The 19496-nt window shown below is 28.1% G+C and overlaps 1 protein-coding gene across 3 annotated transcripts in view; it reads left to right on the forward strand.

The window, feature by feature from the left end:
• LOC123306030 overlaps nucleotides 1-19496 on the forward strand; it is a 132977-nt gene that overhangs the window by 59420 nt on the left and 54061 nt on the right. For 2 of the 3 annotated variants that reach the window (XM_044887894.1, XM_044887892.1), the window contains exons 2-6: nucleotides 6546-6721; nucleotides 7584-7755; nucleotides 7907-8070; nucleotides 8672-9143; nucleotides 10425-10508. In XM_044887894.1, coding sequence (XP_044743829.1) covers nucleotides 6584-6721; nucleotides 7584-7755; nucleotides 7907-8070; nucleotides 8672-9143; nucleotides 10425-10508 — 1030 coding nt within the window. In that variant the 5' untranslated portion in view covers nucleotides 6546-6583. Of the gene's footprint in view, nucleotides 1-6545; nucleotides 6722-7583; nucleotides 7756-7906; nucleotides 8071-8671; nucleotides 9144-10394; nucleotides 10509-19496 lie in introns of all 3 variants that reach the window. The other variant, XM_044887893.1, reaches the window with a different exon arrangement.

The following is a 19496-nucleotide window of genomic DNA, read 5'->3' on the forward strand; positions in this document are numbered from 1 at the left end:
GATGTTTATATAAGATTTTCTTATTAGCAAATCACCCTATATAGAATTTTCTAACATATTTTATCAACAAGTTTTCTAATTTATTTTCCTACCCAACTACGTATCATCCAGATAGGTATTTATTCAACAAAGGTACCTGGTGCTATATGGAACCCAAGTAATGTGATAAAAAGATATCTATTATTAGATAATAACAATAATAATCATTATTGTAAGAAAAAAGATTTCAATGGTTCCGTACCATTATTATACCAAATATATAAAATATACCAAAGTATAATAAGTTTAGTCCCAAGTTTGTAACGCTTAAAAATATTGATACTACGAACAAAATTTTGGTATAAGTGTTCATAAAATCACCTAATTAGTCCATTTTCGGTTGTCTGTCTGTCTGTCGTCTGTTTGTCCGCCTGTCATCACGATTACTCAAAAATGAAAAGAGATATCAAGCTGAAATTTTTATAGCGTGCTTAGGACGTATAAAGTGAGGTCGAGCTCATCAATGAGCAACATATGTCAATGGGCCCTTGGGTACGTAGCACCCATCTTGTAAACCGTTAGAGATAGAACAAAAGTTTAAATTTAAAAAATGTTCCTTATCAAAAACTAAACAACTTTTGTTTGAAACATTTTTTCGCAAACATCACTGTTTACTCGTAAGAGCGCAAATTATGCGCAAAGTGGGTTGTATGGAAGTTAATGATACTTAAGAGGTTTCATGACTGCACCAAAGTTTTTTTTACGTAATTTTTTTACTGAATTCAATTCTCGAAGGTGCCTCATACTATTTTAAGAAATACATGCAAATCTTTAAGCGCCATTTTTTGTTCCTCCTAATTGGTCGGTGCTTCTGATAATTAGTATTAAAACATCAAAACTATATCTTGTAATCAATATACAAAGGTACATTTTATGTCTCATTGGAAGACTTCAATAAGGAATTGCTCCACTGTCTTCAGCTTTCATATGTAAACAAGATTTCATTCAAAATTTGTAAAACTGGATTTTGTAAATTCTTAAGCAATTAAATCTTCTGTATTTCGAACTACTTGTTAAGTCGAAAACACATTAACTCGAAATTTTTTGCATTTCCCTTGAGGTTCTAGTAATCGAGGTTCCACTGTATATTATTATAAAATAGACTGTCTTGGCAAATCTTGTATTAGGTTAGGATTCGTTTGAGGGTTCGATCCGTCTAACATATCCTCTATTTATCTTATTTATAAATAATTAGATCAATTAAATTTTGTTAAAATGATATAAATGTTTGCTTATGTTACGATACCTTTGATGCGTGAATCCGACTCACATTTAATCGATTTTATCTATACAAATAATATCATTATAATAAAAAATATTATTATTCCTCTAATAACTCTCCTCGTTAATAATTCTAAATGACAAATAGATATTTTTGTGAGATATCTAAACTATTCTAATAATGCCCCTGAAAACAATATAATCCATTATTGGAAATATACCTACAACAACTGGTCGATCACTAATCAATTATGAATAACATAAGACAATAATAATTGATAATTATTTAAATATTTTTATTATCATAATTAGCATGAAAACAAAGAAATTTTACAGTAGAAAATTTATTAAGAAAATTAATAAATTTAAATAAATAACAATAATATAACTAATCACAGTGACGTATTTAATTAGAGGATTCTTGTTAGTTAAATAAAATGTGTGTCATTTTTTGTTCAAATTTAAGTTAAGTCTATTTAATCATCTCATTACAAATCGTTAAAATCGAGAGATAAATCTTTTTTAAGGGGTTTTAGATAGGGAATTCGCGTCTCACTCTTGCAGTTTCTGACTATTTCAACTCTCCTACCCCTTTCACAGTTTTACCGATGTAGCGCGCTTCTGATTGGCTACGTATTTTAATTAATAGCTAATTATTTATGAATCGAATTAAAAAATGGAATAGGACTTTTCTTCTTGAAATTTTATTTTCTACCTAATGCAACAAGGGCGTTCGTTTCTTCTGGGACACCCTGTATATACTTATTAAGGATATTATAATACAGTTACCATTAAAATTTGAAGTCGAATCACTGTCCTTAACTCGAGATAAACTTAATGAAAGTCCGGATCATTAAAAGAAATAGTAATGAGGAGTTTGCGTTTTTTACAAGATTATTTCATTACAAGCTTATACACCCTTACCGCGCATATAATCCAAAACTTTTTTATAATTAGAAAGACAACAACCATAAGATCTTGTGAACAACATAACTATAAGATTTTCTATTCTGATCTATGGTTAAAATTGGCCTGGTGATCGTATAACCTTAATTTTTATGAATTCGTTAATTTTTTCTGCATTGATGTGCGATGCTGAACAAGAAATGATATAAATTTTTGAATTTTCTTCGGCTACGGTTCTGACTTGATGATCAATAATATTTTATTATTGAATATGTGGTATGTATATTAATTTAAAAAAAAAAAAAAAAAATATTTTTCAAAAAATGTTTATGTTATTTAAAAGACCACAAGTATAATATAAATACTATTATTATATTATAACTCTGTTCAACAGTTTCTCAAACAACATCCAATGTGAATTCTTTATATATGAGTCATATCACAATATTATTTAAAATCAAATAATAATATATTCTGATTCAACACACTTCATTTAAACACAAAAAAAGGAATCTTGTTTGTATTTATTTTTTATCTATTTTTATTTGGGATACATTAATTGCGATAGATGCAAGAATTTGACAAGTAATAATTCTTTTACACTTCGTTTTTAAATTCTATTTAAAATTCAGTTTTAGAAAAGCAAATCCAAAAGTAATATTTGGTAAAAAATACAAAATTTCTTAGAAAAGTGTTAAATATAAACATTTTATAATTTAAATATCAAAATTCATAATTAATGAATATATATTTTTAAACTATACCTGAACTTGAGGCAAAAATACGCGGTTTTTTTTTCAAACGCTTATATAACTTTAGTTTCAGAAATAATGAGTTTTCGGTGAAATTTCCGGATATTTCTCAAAAACGGTTTCATATATCTTAAAAACGGTGAAGATCAAAAATGCTTAGAATCATTCAAAATATAAAATCCATTATTTTTTTAAATTGTTAAATAAAGAGAATGTGTTGTCCGGAAGTTGAGAACTTCTGTCCTACCGTAATATGATTTTGTTGAACACTGAGACAAACATTTTCCAGCGGTTGCCATAAAAATCTACTGGCTCGAAGCTTTTTCCTGAGTCAAATTTCAGGAAAAATTCATTGCCTACAGTATCGGTTCACTCAAGTTTTGATGTCGCATGGAATCGGAGCACGCTATACGACTACTACGGGCCTACCTATGCATCACGATTATTGAAGGAGCTGTCACAGTGGAGAGAGGTGAAGAAATGATATCTGATCTTCTCTGTCAGTGTCCAGTTCTTGCCATGAATAGGTAGGCTCATTCGACTCAGTCTTTCTTTGACGACCTCTCAGACCTGAAGTTCGTTGAAGTCAAAGCACTCCTCATGTTCTTAAACAACTCCAAATGGCTCATGAAATGGTGGCTGGGGATGTGCCAACCCACTTTTCGATACCAAAATGGACTCAATGGTTATTTAACCGTCATAAAAGCGCTAAAGAAGGGACTCGATTAAGTTCCTGTATTTTGAAATAATATAAAAATCGTACAATGAAGTCTTATGGACGTGGTTGTCGCATTCCATTAGCAATTATTTTAAGTATGCCATGCTGAGTAAGATGCATTCTATTTTTAATTGCAATTAATTTTACTGTGAGTAGTTAATTACTTATTACTTTAACTAAAATACTCAAGTAAACTTCTTAAACTGTTTTTATAAAAAACGAGATCACTCATTTGATAATTTTTTAAATTTATTTAATTATTACTCTCTAAAAGAATTCAAACATATTTGAGTACTTACCTAGGCTAAATAAAGGGGCATATTTTATACATAGGGCAGAAGTTTAACTGACTTGTCAGTGACTTCATTCGAAATCTAAAAGTGTCTTTTTCAGACGTTTCCATTTGGTTTGGTAAAAAAAGAATTTCTTTCTTAATTTCAGTTTTTAAAACATGTTAAAAAGAACACAGAACTTGGTTCACGTTTAAAAGTACCAATTTAGCTTTGGGCGTTAATAACACGGCCAAAAAAGCTCGAGAAATATAAGGGAAAATTTTGCTCGCCTTTGAGCTCAGAGTATAAACGACAAAACTAACGTTTAATAAAATAAAATACTTTTTCAAAAAACTTAAGAAGGAGGTAGGCATTTCAGGCAATTTTAGGTCGAAAATATGAATATTTTGACATTTTCAATCCTTTTAGTTCCTGATCTGAAATTGGACGGATCGGCATTTATTAAATGCTCTACAATTCATTTATTTGTGGTGGTCTTTGCTTTTTATAGTAGGTGTTAGTATTAATCACAGATTTTAATTCATATTTTATTTTACACCAATCAGAATAAATGATATTAGTTAAGGGTTTTCCAAAAATTAAAGATGATTCTCTTTAAAAATGATTCACTATATTTCTGAGTAATTTTAACTTTCTTTGATGACAAACAATTTTATAGTTTTGTGTAACAATCTTAATTGATCCGATGTAGATGAAACAGATTACCACAAGACGCCTACATTGACCTGCAGTAAAATTTTTCGCGGTAAAATTTCAAATTATTTGTGTCAGGTTATTTGTTTGTGTGACGAAAACACCCTATGTGTATAATAAACAAATGAAAACAAACAATTGACTGAGTTAATTGTTTTAATACCATGTATAGACAGTGTTGATTACTCTATCACATTACACATATAGCTATACATGTCACACATATATAACTGATAATCCCATATTAAAACATACTATAAAATTTGCATCTAATGTGTGCCCTCGTGAGTAAACAGTGATGTTTTGAAAAAAATGTTTCAAACAAAAGTTGTTAATTTTTTTATAAGAAACATTTTTTACATTTAAACTTTTGTTCTATCTCTAACGGTTTACAAGATCCTACGGACCCAAGACCTTATTGACCTATGTTGCTCATTTACCTCACTTTTTACGTCCTTTACGTGTTCACAGACAGACAGACGGACAACCAAAAATGGACTAATTAGATGATTCTATAAACACCCATACCAAAATTTTTTTCATAGCATCAATATTTTTAAGCGTTACAAACTTGGGACTAAACTTAATATACTATGTATAAATCATATATACATGGTATAAAAATTACTTCAGTACTACCTTAAATAATTTTTCTTTCTCTAATTAACGAATTAAATTAAGGAAGAAGAAATATTAAGTACTTTTGCATATTAATGACAGACTATTGAACTTTTTAGAAGTAAACTTAGTTTGATTTAGTTCAATATACCAGTAAATCACTTGATTAATAATATTATACTATTATTATTATTTCTAATGATTTAAATTGTGTAATAATTGATGAATCATAATTAATTAAATAAAATTTTATGTATTACTATTTGTCTAATAAAACTACTGTACTTATAAATGTATTTCTTTGAATTCGACAACTATAATTATAGCTTAGAAGGTATTGGCACACTACCTTCGAAAATTACTTTCAATAATAAATGAATTACTCTCGTCTAAATAAATGATTTAAATACGGTACTCTAATAAGATATAAAAAAGGAGAATTCATTTATATACAGACCTAAATTAAGCTCCACTTCCCAAAAATATTTGTAACTTATCAATTAAATGTAGCAGACAGGCAATTAATTAATAATCTTTTATAATATCATAATATATTTTAGGATTAATTAGTAGTTAATTACCCCCGACGCAAAAAGGCATTAAAAAGTAGCCTACGTCCTTTCTCAGGCTCTAGACTTACTCTGTACCAAATTTCATTTAAATCCGTTCCAGTAGTTTAGGCGTAAATATGAAGTTGTTTTTACTACCTTTGGGTTGAACTCTGTTCTCAATTCTGCAAGCAACAAATACTTCGTACTCTACACAAATCGTACTTAAAAAGTTTTCCTCGAATTATTTTCGAAACTCTTACGTTAATACATTCTAACTTAATAGAATAAATAAATAGTACATTAGACAGTATACAATATATTTCTGTATCATATAATTTCATCTACGATAAAGAATGAGATAGTTTTATTTAATAATAAACCAACAGGTGGCGATTGTTTAAGGTCTTTGTTTTTAATTTTATTGTTACGGTACATAGCCTGGGAACTAAACAACCCCCATATTAAATTAATATTTTTTAATCGTTTCCTTGTGTATTTTTATATTATATTATTTTATCTATTCACTAATAATTACAGGGTCAATGATTTTTTTTTATGATTTCCCGTAAAACTTAAATACATATTCATATTCATAGATGGCTGTACTTGTCAATCCATACTTAATATTCAAATTTATTCGAATACAGTATTTTAGAATGTTTTGTTGTATTATAATAGGTGGCAGTAGTTGTTATTTAATTTTAATTGTTGTGATTTTCGTTTACTAATAATTGGTCTTTCTATTTTTTTCTAGCTGAGAATAACAGTAGTGGAGAAAACAACATCACAACAATGCATGGTGGTAACAATGGGATAGTCACAAATTCAAATGGTGAAAAGCGTGCCTTAGAACGTGAAGCACTACGAAATGTTATTGCACAATGGAATGCGAATCGATTGGATTTATTCGAATTATCCGAACCAAACGAGGTAATTATCATTAAATTTAATTATTTCTCACTTTTTGATTTATCAAAGTTATGGAAATCGCTGGTGTGTAAATTTCTAGTTAAAAGTTCCTCTCGAACTAAGTCCGCGGGGTGATGGATGATCTTATAAACATGTGTCCACTCTTATAAACAAAACATTATCAAATGTGTTTAGGATATTTTATAGGTTATGTTGTAATAAGATATACAAGGTTATTCACGTTATACGATACGAAATATTAAGAGAAACCTGCTTGATTTTAAGAAAATTTCATTTCTGGGTTAGATGGACGCTTATTGGCTGTATGTCTAAATTTTAAGCAGTGGCGGATTAACCATTAGGCGAATTGTCTAGGAGCTCCGCATAGCTAAATTTTTACGAGAAAAGAACTGTAAGGAGGTGCCAAGTTGACTTACGAAGTTTAAAAAAAAAAGAAGGCCGCAAATGTTTATATGAAGAGTCGCATACAAGTGGGTGCCAAAATAGTACGAAAGACTAAATAAAAGAAAAAGAGGGGTAGACAAACTTATGACATGGGCCGCTCGCTCACAGGGAGCGCCAAGGTAATGTTTACGAAGACTAAAAAAAGGAGCTCAGTTTGATTTTCGCCTAGGTGCTTCGACATGGGTTAATCCGGCACTGATTTTAAAGGAAGTTACGGAATATATTTTAGAAAAAGCACGAATGCGAGAGGCAAAAAATGCCCACCATGATTTGGGAGATATCCAACTAATTCAAAAAGTTCTACATTAATATAAAAAATAAATAAATATAATAATTTCTGTTTAAATACGCCACTCTATATATAGGCGTTATGTTTTGTAATTATATGATAACATAAATATTCTTAATGTTTTAACAGGATTTGGAATTCCATGGTGTTATGCGTTTCTATTTTCAAGATAACGCCACAGGACGTGCCGCTACAAAATGTGTTCGTGTTGCTTCTGATGCTACTGCACAAGATGTCGTCGCGACGCTTGTTGAAAAATTTCGACCCGATATGCGAATGTTAACACCCGCTGGAAGTGCTGGTATGTATTAGTTCATAACTTGAATACACAAATATAGTACAAAATTTTATTCATAGATGGCAGAATATGTTTTAAAAATAGTTTGATTAAAGTTACAGTTTATAGTTTTTTACAATTTTTTTTTTAAAATTAGTCCAATTTATTTTTTCAGTTGGGCAATATGCTTTGTACGAAGTTCATGGTCAAGGTGGTCCTGGAGGTGGAGCTGCTCGACGATTAGCTAATGATGAAAAACCACTTTTAGTTCAATTAAATTGGCATATTGATGATAGAGATGGACGATTTTTACTTCGAAATATAGACGACGAACATCATGTAAGTTGAAAAAGGTCTTCACACAAAAGAAAAATTATATTCACAAGATAAATTGATTTTTATTTCCTTAAATACTATAAATTTCGAGATTGAAATTTGTAACAAGTGAAAGTTCTTTCACTTGTTACAAAGAAAAACTTCTGCTCAAAAAATCTAAAACAAGTATCCACACAAAAGCATGGTGTATTCAATATTTCTTACTTTAAGGTGGAAACCGAATTATCATAATTAAATAGAATTGAAAAAATACACTCACACCAAGAATCGTACTCGGACCTCTTGGATTCATGTCAAGCGCCTTAGCCAATTCTGCAGTACGAGCTCTAGACACAGAGTGTAATTTTTTCAACTCATCGAATTTTTATTTTTGTTTATTAGTCAACATTAACTTATTTATATGTGTACAAGAGTTTATTTAGTAAACAACAGTTCAAAATAATCTTCTAATAAATTTTGCAGAGATTGCAAATACTTTCTTTCAATATTAAGTACAGTTTGAAATTTAATTTAATACAACCGAAATGAAAAAATTACTCCTTAAAATTGTTCATATTTTGTACAGAAAGATTGATTAATTCCATTTATAAACAATTTGTTTTAGGCACCGTCTATTGGACTATCCGACAGTAATTCCAGTTTTCGAAGAAAATTATCAAAACGAGAGAAAAAACAATTAAAAAAACAGGAAAAACTTGCGCGATTAAAAAGTGATGCAGATGCGGGTGAGGAAGGGCAAGAAAACAATGTTGCCGAAAAATTATACACAGAATTACCAGAAACATCATTTACACGATCTATATCAAATCCAGAAGCTGTGATGCGACGTCGTAGACAACAAAAATTAGAAAAACGTTTGCAACAATTCCGTTCAAAAGATGGTGGCCCTGATACTGGGGGTACCTTAAAAATTTACGGTGAAGCCTTATGTCAAGACGTGCCTTATAAAACATTATTATTAAGTGTTCGAGATTGTGCTGCGCGTGTTGTACGTGAAATGCTCAATAAATATGGTCTGGATGGTACCGAAGATCCAACACATTGGTGTTTAGTACAAACTATGCAACCGACTAATGGTAAATTTTGTTTCTATTTTTATTCACTACCTCTAGAAAAACCTTTTCTATTAACGAATAGTCGATTATTATGCTAACTAAAATGAATCCCTTAAGAATCACTCAAAGAACACAACTGATAAATATATTTCAATTTTTCTAACTTTCAAATTTTGTTATGGTATTAAGTCTTGAGTTTTTTGCAAAACAGAGTTTTATCTGTAATCTCTATGGTGATTGGTGATACACAACAATGATGTCACATTTAGTTTTTTCTCCTTTGTTTAGTTAGAAGTTTTAAACGTTCATATTTTACGTATTTCTAAAGATTTTCAAAAATTAATTTCACTTTTCTGTCCGTGAATTACACATGTTTAATTACAACGCATAAAAGATAAAAAATTGCTTCCAACTATCTAAAAATAAAGACTGATAATATATTATTGTAATCATTTTTCAGTTAATAATAGGTTGGCTGATAAGTCCCGGGTCTGACACATAGATGGCGTCGCTAGTATTAAATGCATATTATTTTTATATAGTACCAACCTTCAAATGATTCGTGTCAAAATTTGACGTCTGTAAGTCAATTAGTTTGTGAGATAGAGCGTCTTTTGTGAAGCAACTTTTGTTATTGTGAAAAAAATGGAAAAAAAGGAATTTCGTGTTTTGATAAAATACTGTTTTCTGAAGGGAAAAAATACAGTGGAAGCAAAAACTTGGCTTGATAATGAGTTTCCGGACTCTGTATTTTTTCCCTTCAGAAAACAGTATTTTATCAAAACACGAAATTCCATTTTTTCCATTTTTTTCACAATAACAAAAGTTGCTTCACAAAAGACACTCTATCTCACAAACTAATTGACTTACAGACGTCAAATTTTGACACGAATCATTTGAAGGTTGGTACTATATAAAAATAATATGCATTTAATACTAGCGACGCCATCTATGTGTCAGACCGGGGACTTTTCAGCCATGTTAGCTGCGAGTATTCCCGCGATTTAAACTTTATTTAGTAATTTAGTTAGTTAAAGAAATGATGAATCTGGGAGATCTAATTTCATACTAATGCTGACCGCTTACTAATCAGAACTCCTGAAAATCCTTCTATCTTACATTTAAATTTATTATCTTTAATGATTGCCAATTTTAATGATGATTGTCATGCTAATATTGAGAATATTGTAGAATATTCGCTGAGTAAAAATATTTCTCACAAACTGAAACTATAAATGCAAAAATAATTTTGATCAGAAGTTTTTATATAAGAAATAATACTACTCTATTTTATGAATCCAGGAAATGGTGGTGATTCACAAGAATATGTACTGGACGACGATGAATGTCCGCTTGCTATTTTAATGAATCATCCAAGTACTAGTGGTAAGTTGAACTTTTACAAATTTACTTTATTCTTTATTAAATTTTAAGCAAAACATATAAACCAAGTGAAATGAAGGCATGAAATAATCCACAATGTTCTGTATTGAAGCAAGTTCATATGAAGCTTAATTTAAGTGAAAAGCCTAATTAATGTTTCACTGGTTTAATTTAATCATTTTGAATTTTGTTAACAAATGAATTATTAACATTTATTATCTAAAACAATTCCTGTAGTAGAAAAAATAAAGTTAAAAAATTTTTTTATATATATGAAATGAGTTTTCGAAACACTATCTCTTAAATATTTGCCTATAAATTAACTTCTAATTAAGATTTTAAAAAGAAGCAAATAAAATATAATATACATTTATTTTGAAAATACTTCAAAAAGGCAATATAAATTAAAAATTATGTTATAATTATAGTCTATTATAGTTTTATATTTGTTGCCCCTCAATTTTCACAAATCGTGCAGATAGATGAAAAATTCAAAACAAAAATTTGTCTTTTTTAAAAACAAATAACTTTGTTTGGTACCAAAATATCCAAAATAATTTCTCCTATAAAAAAATTGAAAATATAACCTATGAAGATCTGCAAGAAATAATTTTGCTAAAGATTAATAAAAATCGGTACAATTGTTTAGGCACTTAAACATTAATAATTAATCATTTTTATCTATTTAGACTTTCAAATTTTGACTATCCCAAATTTGTTGAATGTTAATACATAAGATAATTTATTGAATTGCTAAATGTTGTTCAAATAACTCCCCATAGATGTCATTAGTGGTTTTAAAAAAAATTTAATTTTGATTTTATTCGTACTGAGAATCAATTTAAAATATAATATTTTAGTATTTACACTCAAATGTTATTTATTTTATTAAAATGAGAGCAAAATAATATTTTGTTACAAATATTTGAAAGTAAAAAAATATTATTTACGACAATTGTATTATAAACCAAAATAATATGTAATATATAGGACGTTTCAGGAGGCGGAAATTTTATTATTTTTAAGTAGATCAACCTGAAATTTTACATATGAAAAATGTATTACGAAATTGAAGTTTGATGATAGAGATGGGAAAATATAAGAATAATTAATTTGAAAATGCAATTAAGCTCTTCCTTCGTTCATAAGGATTACAATGATTTTTTTCCAAATGGCATATCTTAAAAATTAATAGGTAACATTGGAAATTATTATCATACACTTTTTTTTAGTATATTAAGAGGGAATGTGAGGGATATAATGAAAAAGATTGAAGACTGAGAAAGGAATCCGAGGATTTAAAAGATCCATAAATGGTGCTGGTCCATAAATGTGATAAAAAGTACATCAGATATATTTCATGGCTTTAAAACACACTTTAAATTATACGTATTTTTCAACTACTAAATAATATATCGATTGCGTTACAATTTTATTGTACATTGTTGAACAGTATAGTAGCTGTTTTTATACCCTGTATATATGAAATATATGAAATATATCATAGTATATTAAGTTTAGTCCCAAGTTTGTAACGCTTAAAAATATTGATACTATGAACAAAACTGTGGTATAGATGTTCATAAAATCACCTAATTAATTCATTTCCGATTTTCTGTCTGTCAACACGATAACTCAAAAACGAAAAGAGATATCAAGCTGAAATTTTTATAGCATTCGTAGGACCTAAAAAGTGAGATCGAGTTCATAAATGAGCAACATAGGTCAATTATATCTTATAATCCGTTAGAGATAGAACAAAAGTTTAAATGTAAAAAATGTTTTTATAAAAAAATAAACAACTTTTGTTTGAAACATTTTTTTGTAAACATCACTGTTTACCCACGAAGGCGCAAATTAGTTGTAAATTTTATAGTATGTATTATATCGGAATATCTGTTTATGAATGTGTGGATATCTTTCTTTACTTATGTGACGTCAAAAAAGAAACGATTGCGTCATCGACACTGTCTATACATTCAAAAATTAAGTCAGTCAATTGTTTGTTTTCACTTGTTTTTTTAAATAAATTTGCGTGATACTAAGAAAAAGTTCGAATTGTTTAACCTGGCCATAAATCTTTCGTTTATTATCGTTTATAAGATATTTTTAACATTTTTTTTGTCAGAAAAAATACATTAAATTTTTATCACGGATAGTATTAGCATTAAAAAATCATAAATAAATTATATGAATTGGAATATCAATAATTTTGCTATCTATATTAAGCAATGCAATGCAGATGATGCAGTGTTATCAATAATTTACAATTTTTCGCGTTAGTACTTTTCGAAACTTTTCTTTAAAATATACCTTTTTTTAATATAAACTTCAACGATAATTCGTCCATATTAAAGCATCTTAAAATATTAACGTTGTGCCTGAAACATTCTGTTTATACATTATTGTCTAAACGCTTTAATTAGCAGTTTACTTTAACATACATCTTTTTCAAAAATAATAATTATACGTTATTACGTGATTTTAAAATATCTACAAGGTATGGGTAATTATAGCATCGTAAATTATACTCGCTAAGTACAATGTTTTTGCGTTTACATGAACGGAGAAGTATTGAACAGTCTAACCAAAAAGTATACATAGTACATTACATACTTTATTATCAAATACTTTAGTATACCGTTTGTATTTAAAATTATTTCATATACAGCTATTTTTTTCACTTATTGCCAACTGAAAATATAATAGATTTCAATTTAAAAATCAATTTTGATTTTTTTCAAGAAAAAGTTAATTTAGGGAAAAATTCATACAACTAAAAAAATATATATTAAATCGCGTTGACTATTTTTAACTCCCGAATCAAAAAAAGTTTGACCACTATGTGTGTCTGTTTGTGGCATCGTAGCGCCTAAACGAATAAGCTGATTTGGATCTTTTTTGTTTCGTTTGAAAGGTAATTTAATGAGGAGCTATGTTTCAAGTACGACTTTAGAATTCCGTACTCAGAACAACTGAAAAATAGGCGATGATCCTCAAAATCGGTTCAGTTTGGAGAAGGCTCTAAGGGAAAAGGTAATTTAATGGAAAGTATTCTTAGATACGTTTCGTTTTATTTTACACGTATGTTTGTTTTCTCAAAATAATTTGAAATATGCGATTTCACACGTTTGACATTTTAGGTTATATTTACCAGTGGTAATACACTAATCCTAACCTAAAAATTTTACGGAAGTTGTTCCTGCTTAGTCAAATTAATTCATATAAATCAAATTTTAAAAAAAGCTTTTAGTTTTTACTTTTAATTTATAAATTTTAAACACATGTTATGAGAAAAATTATATAAGTAATAAATTTCGGTGTATCGAAAATCGATATTGAAGTTATTATATGCCATCCCTACATAGAAATGTTTTATTACATAAGATTGTTACGAAAAATGGAAGGAGGTCTCATTTTTCCTCTCACATAACGAACAGTATCTGTCAGCTTTAAATAAACAAATCTATTTCATTATAAATTGATGAAAATATATATTTTCGATTATTAATAAATCTCAAAGTTACATTGTGTCGTATAAAGTCTGACAACACTGAAATGTCTATCTTGACATTTTACGATCAGTTCATGATATCATAAAGTAACCCGAAAAAAGTATTTGAAAATTTTCATTTCGTGAAAATTTCAATTGTAATTAATTAAACAAAATTATTTTATATATAAATTAATAAAAAATTACAATTATATCATTATTTAATAAAGTTATTTTTTGATAATACAATGACATATCTTCAACATATGTGCAATGTTGCCAAGCGTAATATAATTATATTAAATTTCATATATTTTGTGATATTTTTTGTTAATTATCTCAAAAAATACAAACAGAAATGTTTTGTAAATGGGTATAGTTATTTATAAGGCTTTAATAAATACTGTGGTAGTTTTTTCGTAAAGCTGTCATTTCTGGGTCTTGAGTTATGAACCTCAAATTAGTTCCTTTTCCTATAATATAATGTAATAACTCGTCTTAACTATTAACTTTAACATCGTTTTTCACGAAAACTAAGAACAGGAATAACTTCAGGTTAGAGATTGCTTTTTCTTGGAAAGTTTGTCATAGCATTTTCTTCCTAACAACTGAACAATGACATATCAAACAGTTATCAACATTTAAACTATAAACTAATAATAATTTCGTTTATTGGTCTCATCCTTTTCTTTCCCTCTAGAGTATTCGTATAGCGTTTTCACGAAAAACACATGAAAGAGAGCGCACAAACTGATATGATTATCTTTGTCACTTCAATACACAGCGCTTTGAAACATACACACATGTTCATAAGAGAGAAAGTAGTAAATATATTAAGTTTAATGCAGACACATTTTGTTGATGATGGGTACACTACTGGACGCGCCCATACCTGCCTGTCAAATAGTGTAATTGTGTTGTTCTTATTCAGATCGTAACGAAACGCGCTCCAAAAGAAAAACCTATCTTTAATTTTTTTTATTTTTATTCTAATTATCATTATCAGTTTTGTTGATGCAAGTGAAATTTTCAAGAAACAAAAAACATGATTGAAGATAAAGAAATTTCAACAATTTAACACCAAGTATGTTGTATATTTTGTTATCTGTCCATTTCGCGCCTTTATTTGAATTGACATTTATATGTTATGGTTTGATTGTCATTTGTTTTGAACGATTTTTTTTTACTTTTAAATAAAACACGCAAGAGATATCGGTTTTTTTTAGAATGTAATAATGAAAAAAAAAAAAAAAAAAACGTTGATATATATTGCACGCGATTTTTATCTTGTAAAAAATAAAAAAATAATAGTTATTTTGTTTTTAAATAATTTATGACTATGTTATATGGGCTATTTTTAGTTTCGATGTTTAATTGCATTATTTATATGTATTGAAAATTGAAATTAATTGATTTGAAACATTCGATTTTCAAACTAATTTTAGAATTCAAATATCTGAAGGTTATTTTTGTAGTATTATTATTCACTTTCTGATAGAAATTTACTATATTCATCTCAAAAATGGACATAAATTAATATTGTTTCATTTGGATTATGCCTAGAACATTTTTACAAAAAAATAGGATCTTGTTTTTTGTATGTATGATTTGATTGTCTTTTATTTTGTGGTGAAATTTTTCTCGTCCGATAATTACAGAATATCGATTCCAAAGCAATCAAATTGAAGGTAGAAAAGGTACTTCAGATACATGGGAAAACATAACTTAAATATGTATGAATTTTAGAAATAAATTTTTCCGTATGTCTAGTATTTTCGATTTTAAGGCGAAAAACGAAATTTTGAATTCAAATTTTGAAGACCAATTTTATGCTAGTTTAATATTTGGTATTGTAGTTTTAGAAACAAAGACAAAATTTGGAATTTCTTAGAAAGAAACTTTTAGAAAGTATTTTTTTACCATAATTTGCCCATGAATTAACTAATCAGAAAGCTAATGCTCTGGCTTCTAAAGATAATATTATCCACCATAGCTTGATAGGTTTTAAAATACATGAAGAAAATAAACAATTTTGGTTTACTGTCATGTAAACATTTTGCAACGGAAATGATTATTTTAAAGACTTTAAAATTTAGTTTTTGTTTGATCTTAACTCTTTTTTTTTCTAAATTTGATTTATTTTCGTTAAACATAAATATTTTATAATTATTGATTGTAATATTAGACAATATTAGACAAGACCTTGCATTTTATATGCTAGAATAAAAATTTGCATAAATTACGTTGAAACCTAGCATTAACTTTTAAGAAGTGTAACTCCCAACCGAAGGATTGAAGGTGTTTTTAGTTAAATTTTCTGACTCTTTACTGACTTATTCTAAAAATTGAAAATTTAATTTCATTTCTTAACAAAATATGAAAATCCGTAAAAGAGATGACAAAAGTGAAATTGAAATTTAGACAGATATTAGACAGAGAGATCCGACAGATGCTGTGACGTTTTACCATAGCCACTTCATGCTAAATTCTGTTTTGTTAGAAAGAGGATACGGAACCCTACATTCGCACTTGAAACTTAGCTAAGCAACAAAAATATAAAAAAGCTTTTGAACAGGCAACTGGAAAGACATTCTCCTGTGTAAAAGAATACCTGTTTAAATATGAAATTATAATGTTTAGGGATAGTGTCAAACAGAAAGGAAATTGACATGGCATTTGAATTGGTTCCTATTTAAACTGTCTCTACTACTTTTTCAGAATGATTTATGATATTTTATACTGTTTACTTGATTCATTTTTGGGATTGTTTTGTTAAAATGTCACTTTCAAATGAATATAAAGTGTCGTACACTCTTCAGAAGAAAAGGATTTTTTTTTCCAATTGTACATCTTAGTATTTATATAGGGTGTTTTTTTAATAAGAGCAAATAATTCAAAAAAAAAAAAAAAAAAAAAATCGACCTAGGAAAATATTTTCAACAAATATTGTTGAGGGCAAATCGTTTTTGAAACACACAGTGAAAAAAAATTAAAATAATGACAACCTTATCCTGAGGCCGTTTCATATTAAACTAAAGTAAAAATACTTTCAAACAATATCCTTATGATTGGAACAAGTACAGCTAAATATTTGTATTTACAATAGAATGGAATGGAATTTAAAATATGAATTCCTTGATACAAAATCACTGAAGTTAAAAAAACAGAATCATTACTTTTATGAAAGAGATTGATTTTTGTTTAAGGTCATACATGTTATTGATGGAAAATAAAATTGTACTTAGTTGGAATATATAATCGTGTCATGTCTAGTCCACATGTGATTGTGTCAACTATATAAAGATAGTTGTTACAAACTTACAGTGATTTTGTAATAAACTTATTCATCATTTCTATAATATATAGCATATTTGTGTAAATATTTACAAACATCTGTAGCAGCACAGTCGATATAGCAGTGGGCTTAAGACAGTTAAATCAATAATAATCAATATTTCACTGGTTCAAATCCGACTCGAAGAAATCTAATTTTTTTTTAAATAAACCTAATAAACCTGCTCATGTAGTTGCGACAATCACATCAGTATTTTGTTATAATATTTTTAAGTGGTAGAACCAATCAAAAAAGAATTTTTTAAACTATGTTGCATTTCAAATCAACAATATTTGAAATTTGTTAGACAGTGTATTACTTTCATAAAAAACAACTTATGCGTTTGTGTCAACTTCACCACTCAACCCCGAACGGTAGTTGTATCAGATTCGTCGCCCCATTCGCCATATTTGATCTCGCGATGAAGTTGAGACACAACCTCATATCGGTTGATATCAAGAATTTTTCTTTCAGTGTAGACATGAGATATGTTATTAAAATAAATATTATTTTGAGTTATAATATTATATTTTTTGCCTGTAATAATTTTGTAAGAGACTTGCTTTTTCACATTTAAATTGCAGAAAATTTATTAGAAATTTTGATTTTCCAACGATTTATCGTTTCATAACTTTTGATAAAAATACTTGAAAATATTGAAATATTGATAAACTGTCTTCAAAATTAAAACAAATAAAAAAAATTATATTTGCAATTTATATAATATTTAAAAATTCGTCCTTATGCAACCAAATCTAATTCTCTAATAAATATTTAAATGAAAATTGATTTTTTTCATTTTAAATAGTAATAGAATAATAATTGTACCAAATGGTTCACGTAAAACACGTTTCTTTTATCGCACATTTTTTGAACTTCCGTCATATTTTGGCTCTAGTTTTTTCGAAAAAGAGTTGTTTGAGTGAATCAAATTGTTCATGAACTACGTCACAATAAATTTCGCTATTTTTGCTACCTCCACGTCACACTGCATCACATTCTTTGTGACCCACTATAATATTACAGCATGAAAGCTCTTTTATGCACCTTCCCTCCTTTCAGGAGCCTGAAAGACTCTCGAAATGAAAAGATCATTTTTTTGCAAATTAAGACTTTTAATGACGTTTGGGGTCACTGATCTCGAATTTTTAGTCAAAATGTTTAATTTATATCTCTCCCCCCTCTTTTAGCTTGCATAAGTGGACTCCCAAAACAAAAATTACGAATAAGTGAACCCCCCGAAAAAAATTTCCCTTTTTATTTATTATTAGGACTTTTAATGACGTTTAAGGGGGTTTTTGGGGTGGCTGATCTCGATTTTCAGTCAAAATGTTAAATTTGTTACCCCATCCGTCTTTTAGCTCACATAAGTAGACTCCCGAAAAAAATTAAACCATTTTTTTGAAAATTTAAATCTTTTTAAGGCATGTAAGGGGATTTTTAACCCCACTTCCACCTCTTTTAGCTTTCATAAGTAGATTCCCGAAATAAAAACGACCATTTTTTTTTAAAATATGCCTTTTTAAGGCATGTTAGGGGTTTAACGTCCGTGCGTGCATAATGCAAAATCTATTTTAGATATCAAGCTTAAACTGTCATGTCATGCAGCGAATTTACGGGTATTGATAATACAAAATATTTTAAAACTGATACGATTTTGTGTACCATAATGTAACAATATACCATTATATTGTTGTCTTTATTTAAATAAATATATACTGAAATCAATATATAACATGCGATGAATAAACAATGAAAAAGGGAAGACAAGCGGACGACCGAAGTACCTACTACTTATATTATTTATTATGTGCACTAATATATATGAAACCAAATTTTTGTACTCACCGCTTCAGCATGACAGTGATAATAAAAAAAAATGACAAATTTTATTTGAAAGCATGCATATACACAACACAACCCTAAAATTCTAAATCCACAAAAATAACAATAATAATAATGATTATTATTATTATTATTATTCTCATTTTTAGGTTAGAAATAAATAAAAGATTATATTGTTATTATATACATGTACTTATATAATATGGTTATGTTAAGGATGTTCCAGCATGGTATTTGCAGTTTCTATGTTAAAGCAATGGTACAATTTTTTTTTCGACAGAATTTAACGAAAAATTAAATTTAAGAATTTAATAATGCT

This window comes from Chrysoperla carnea, chromosome 1 (assembly GCF_905475395.1).
Source record: "Chrysoperla carnea chromosome 1, inChrCarn1.1, whole genome shotgun sequence".
Taxonomy (NCBI): Eukaryota; Metazoa; Arthropoda; class Insecta; order Neuroptera; family Chrysopidae; genus Chrysoperla; species Chrysoperla carnea.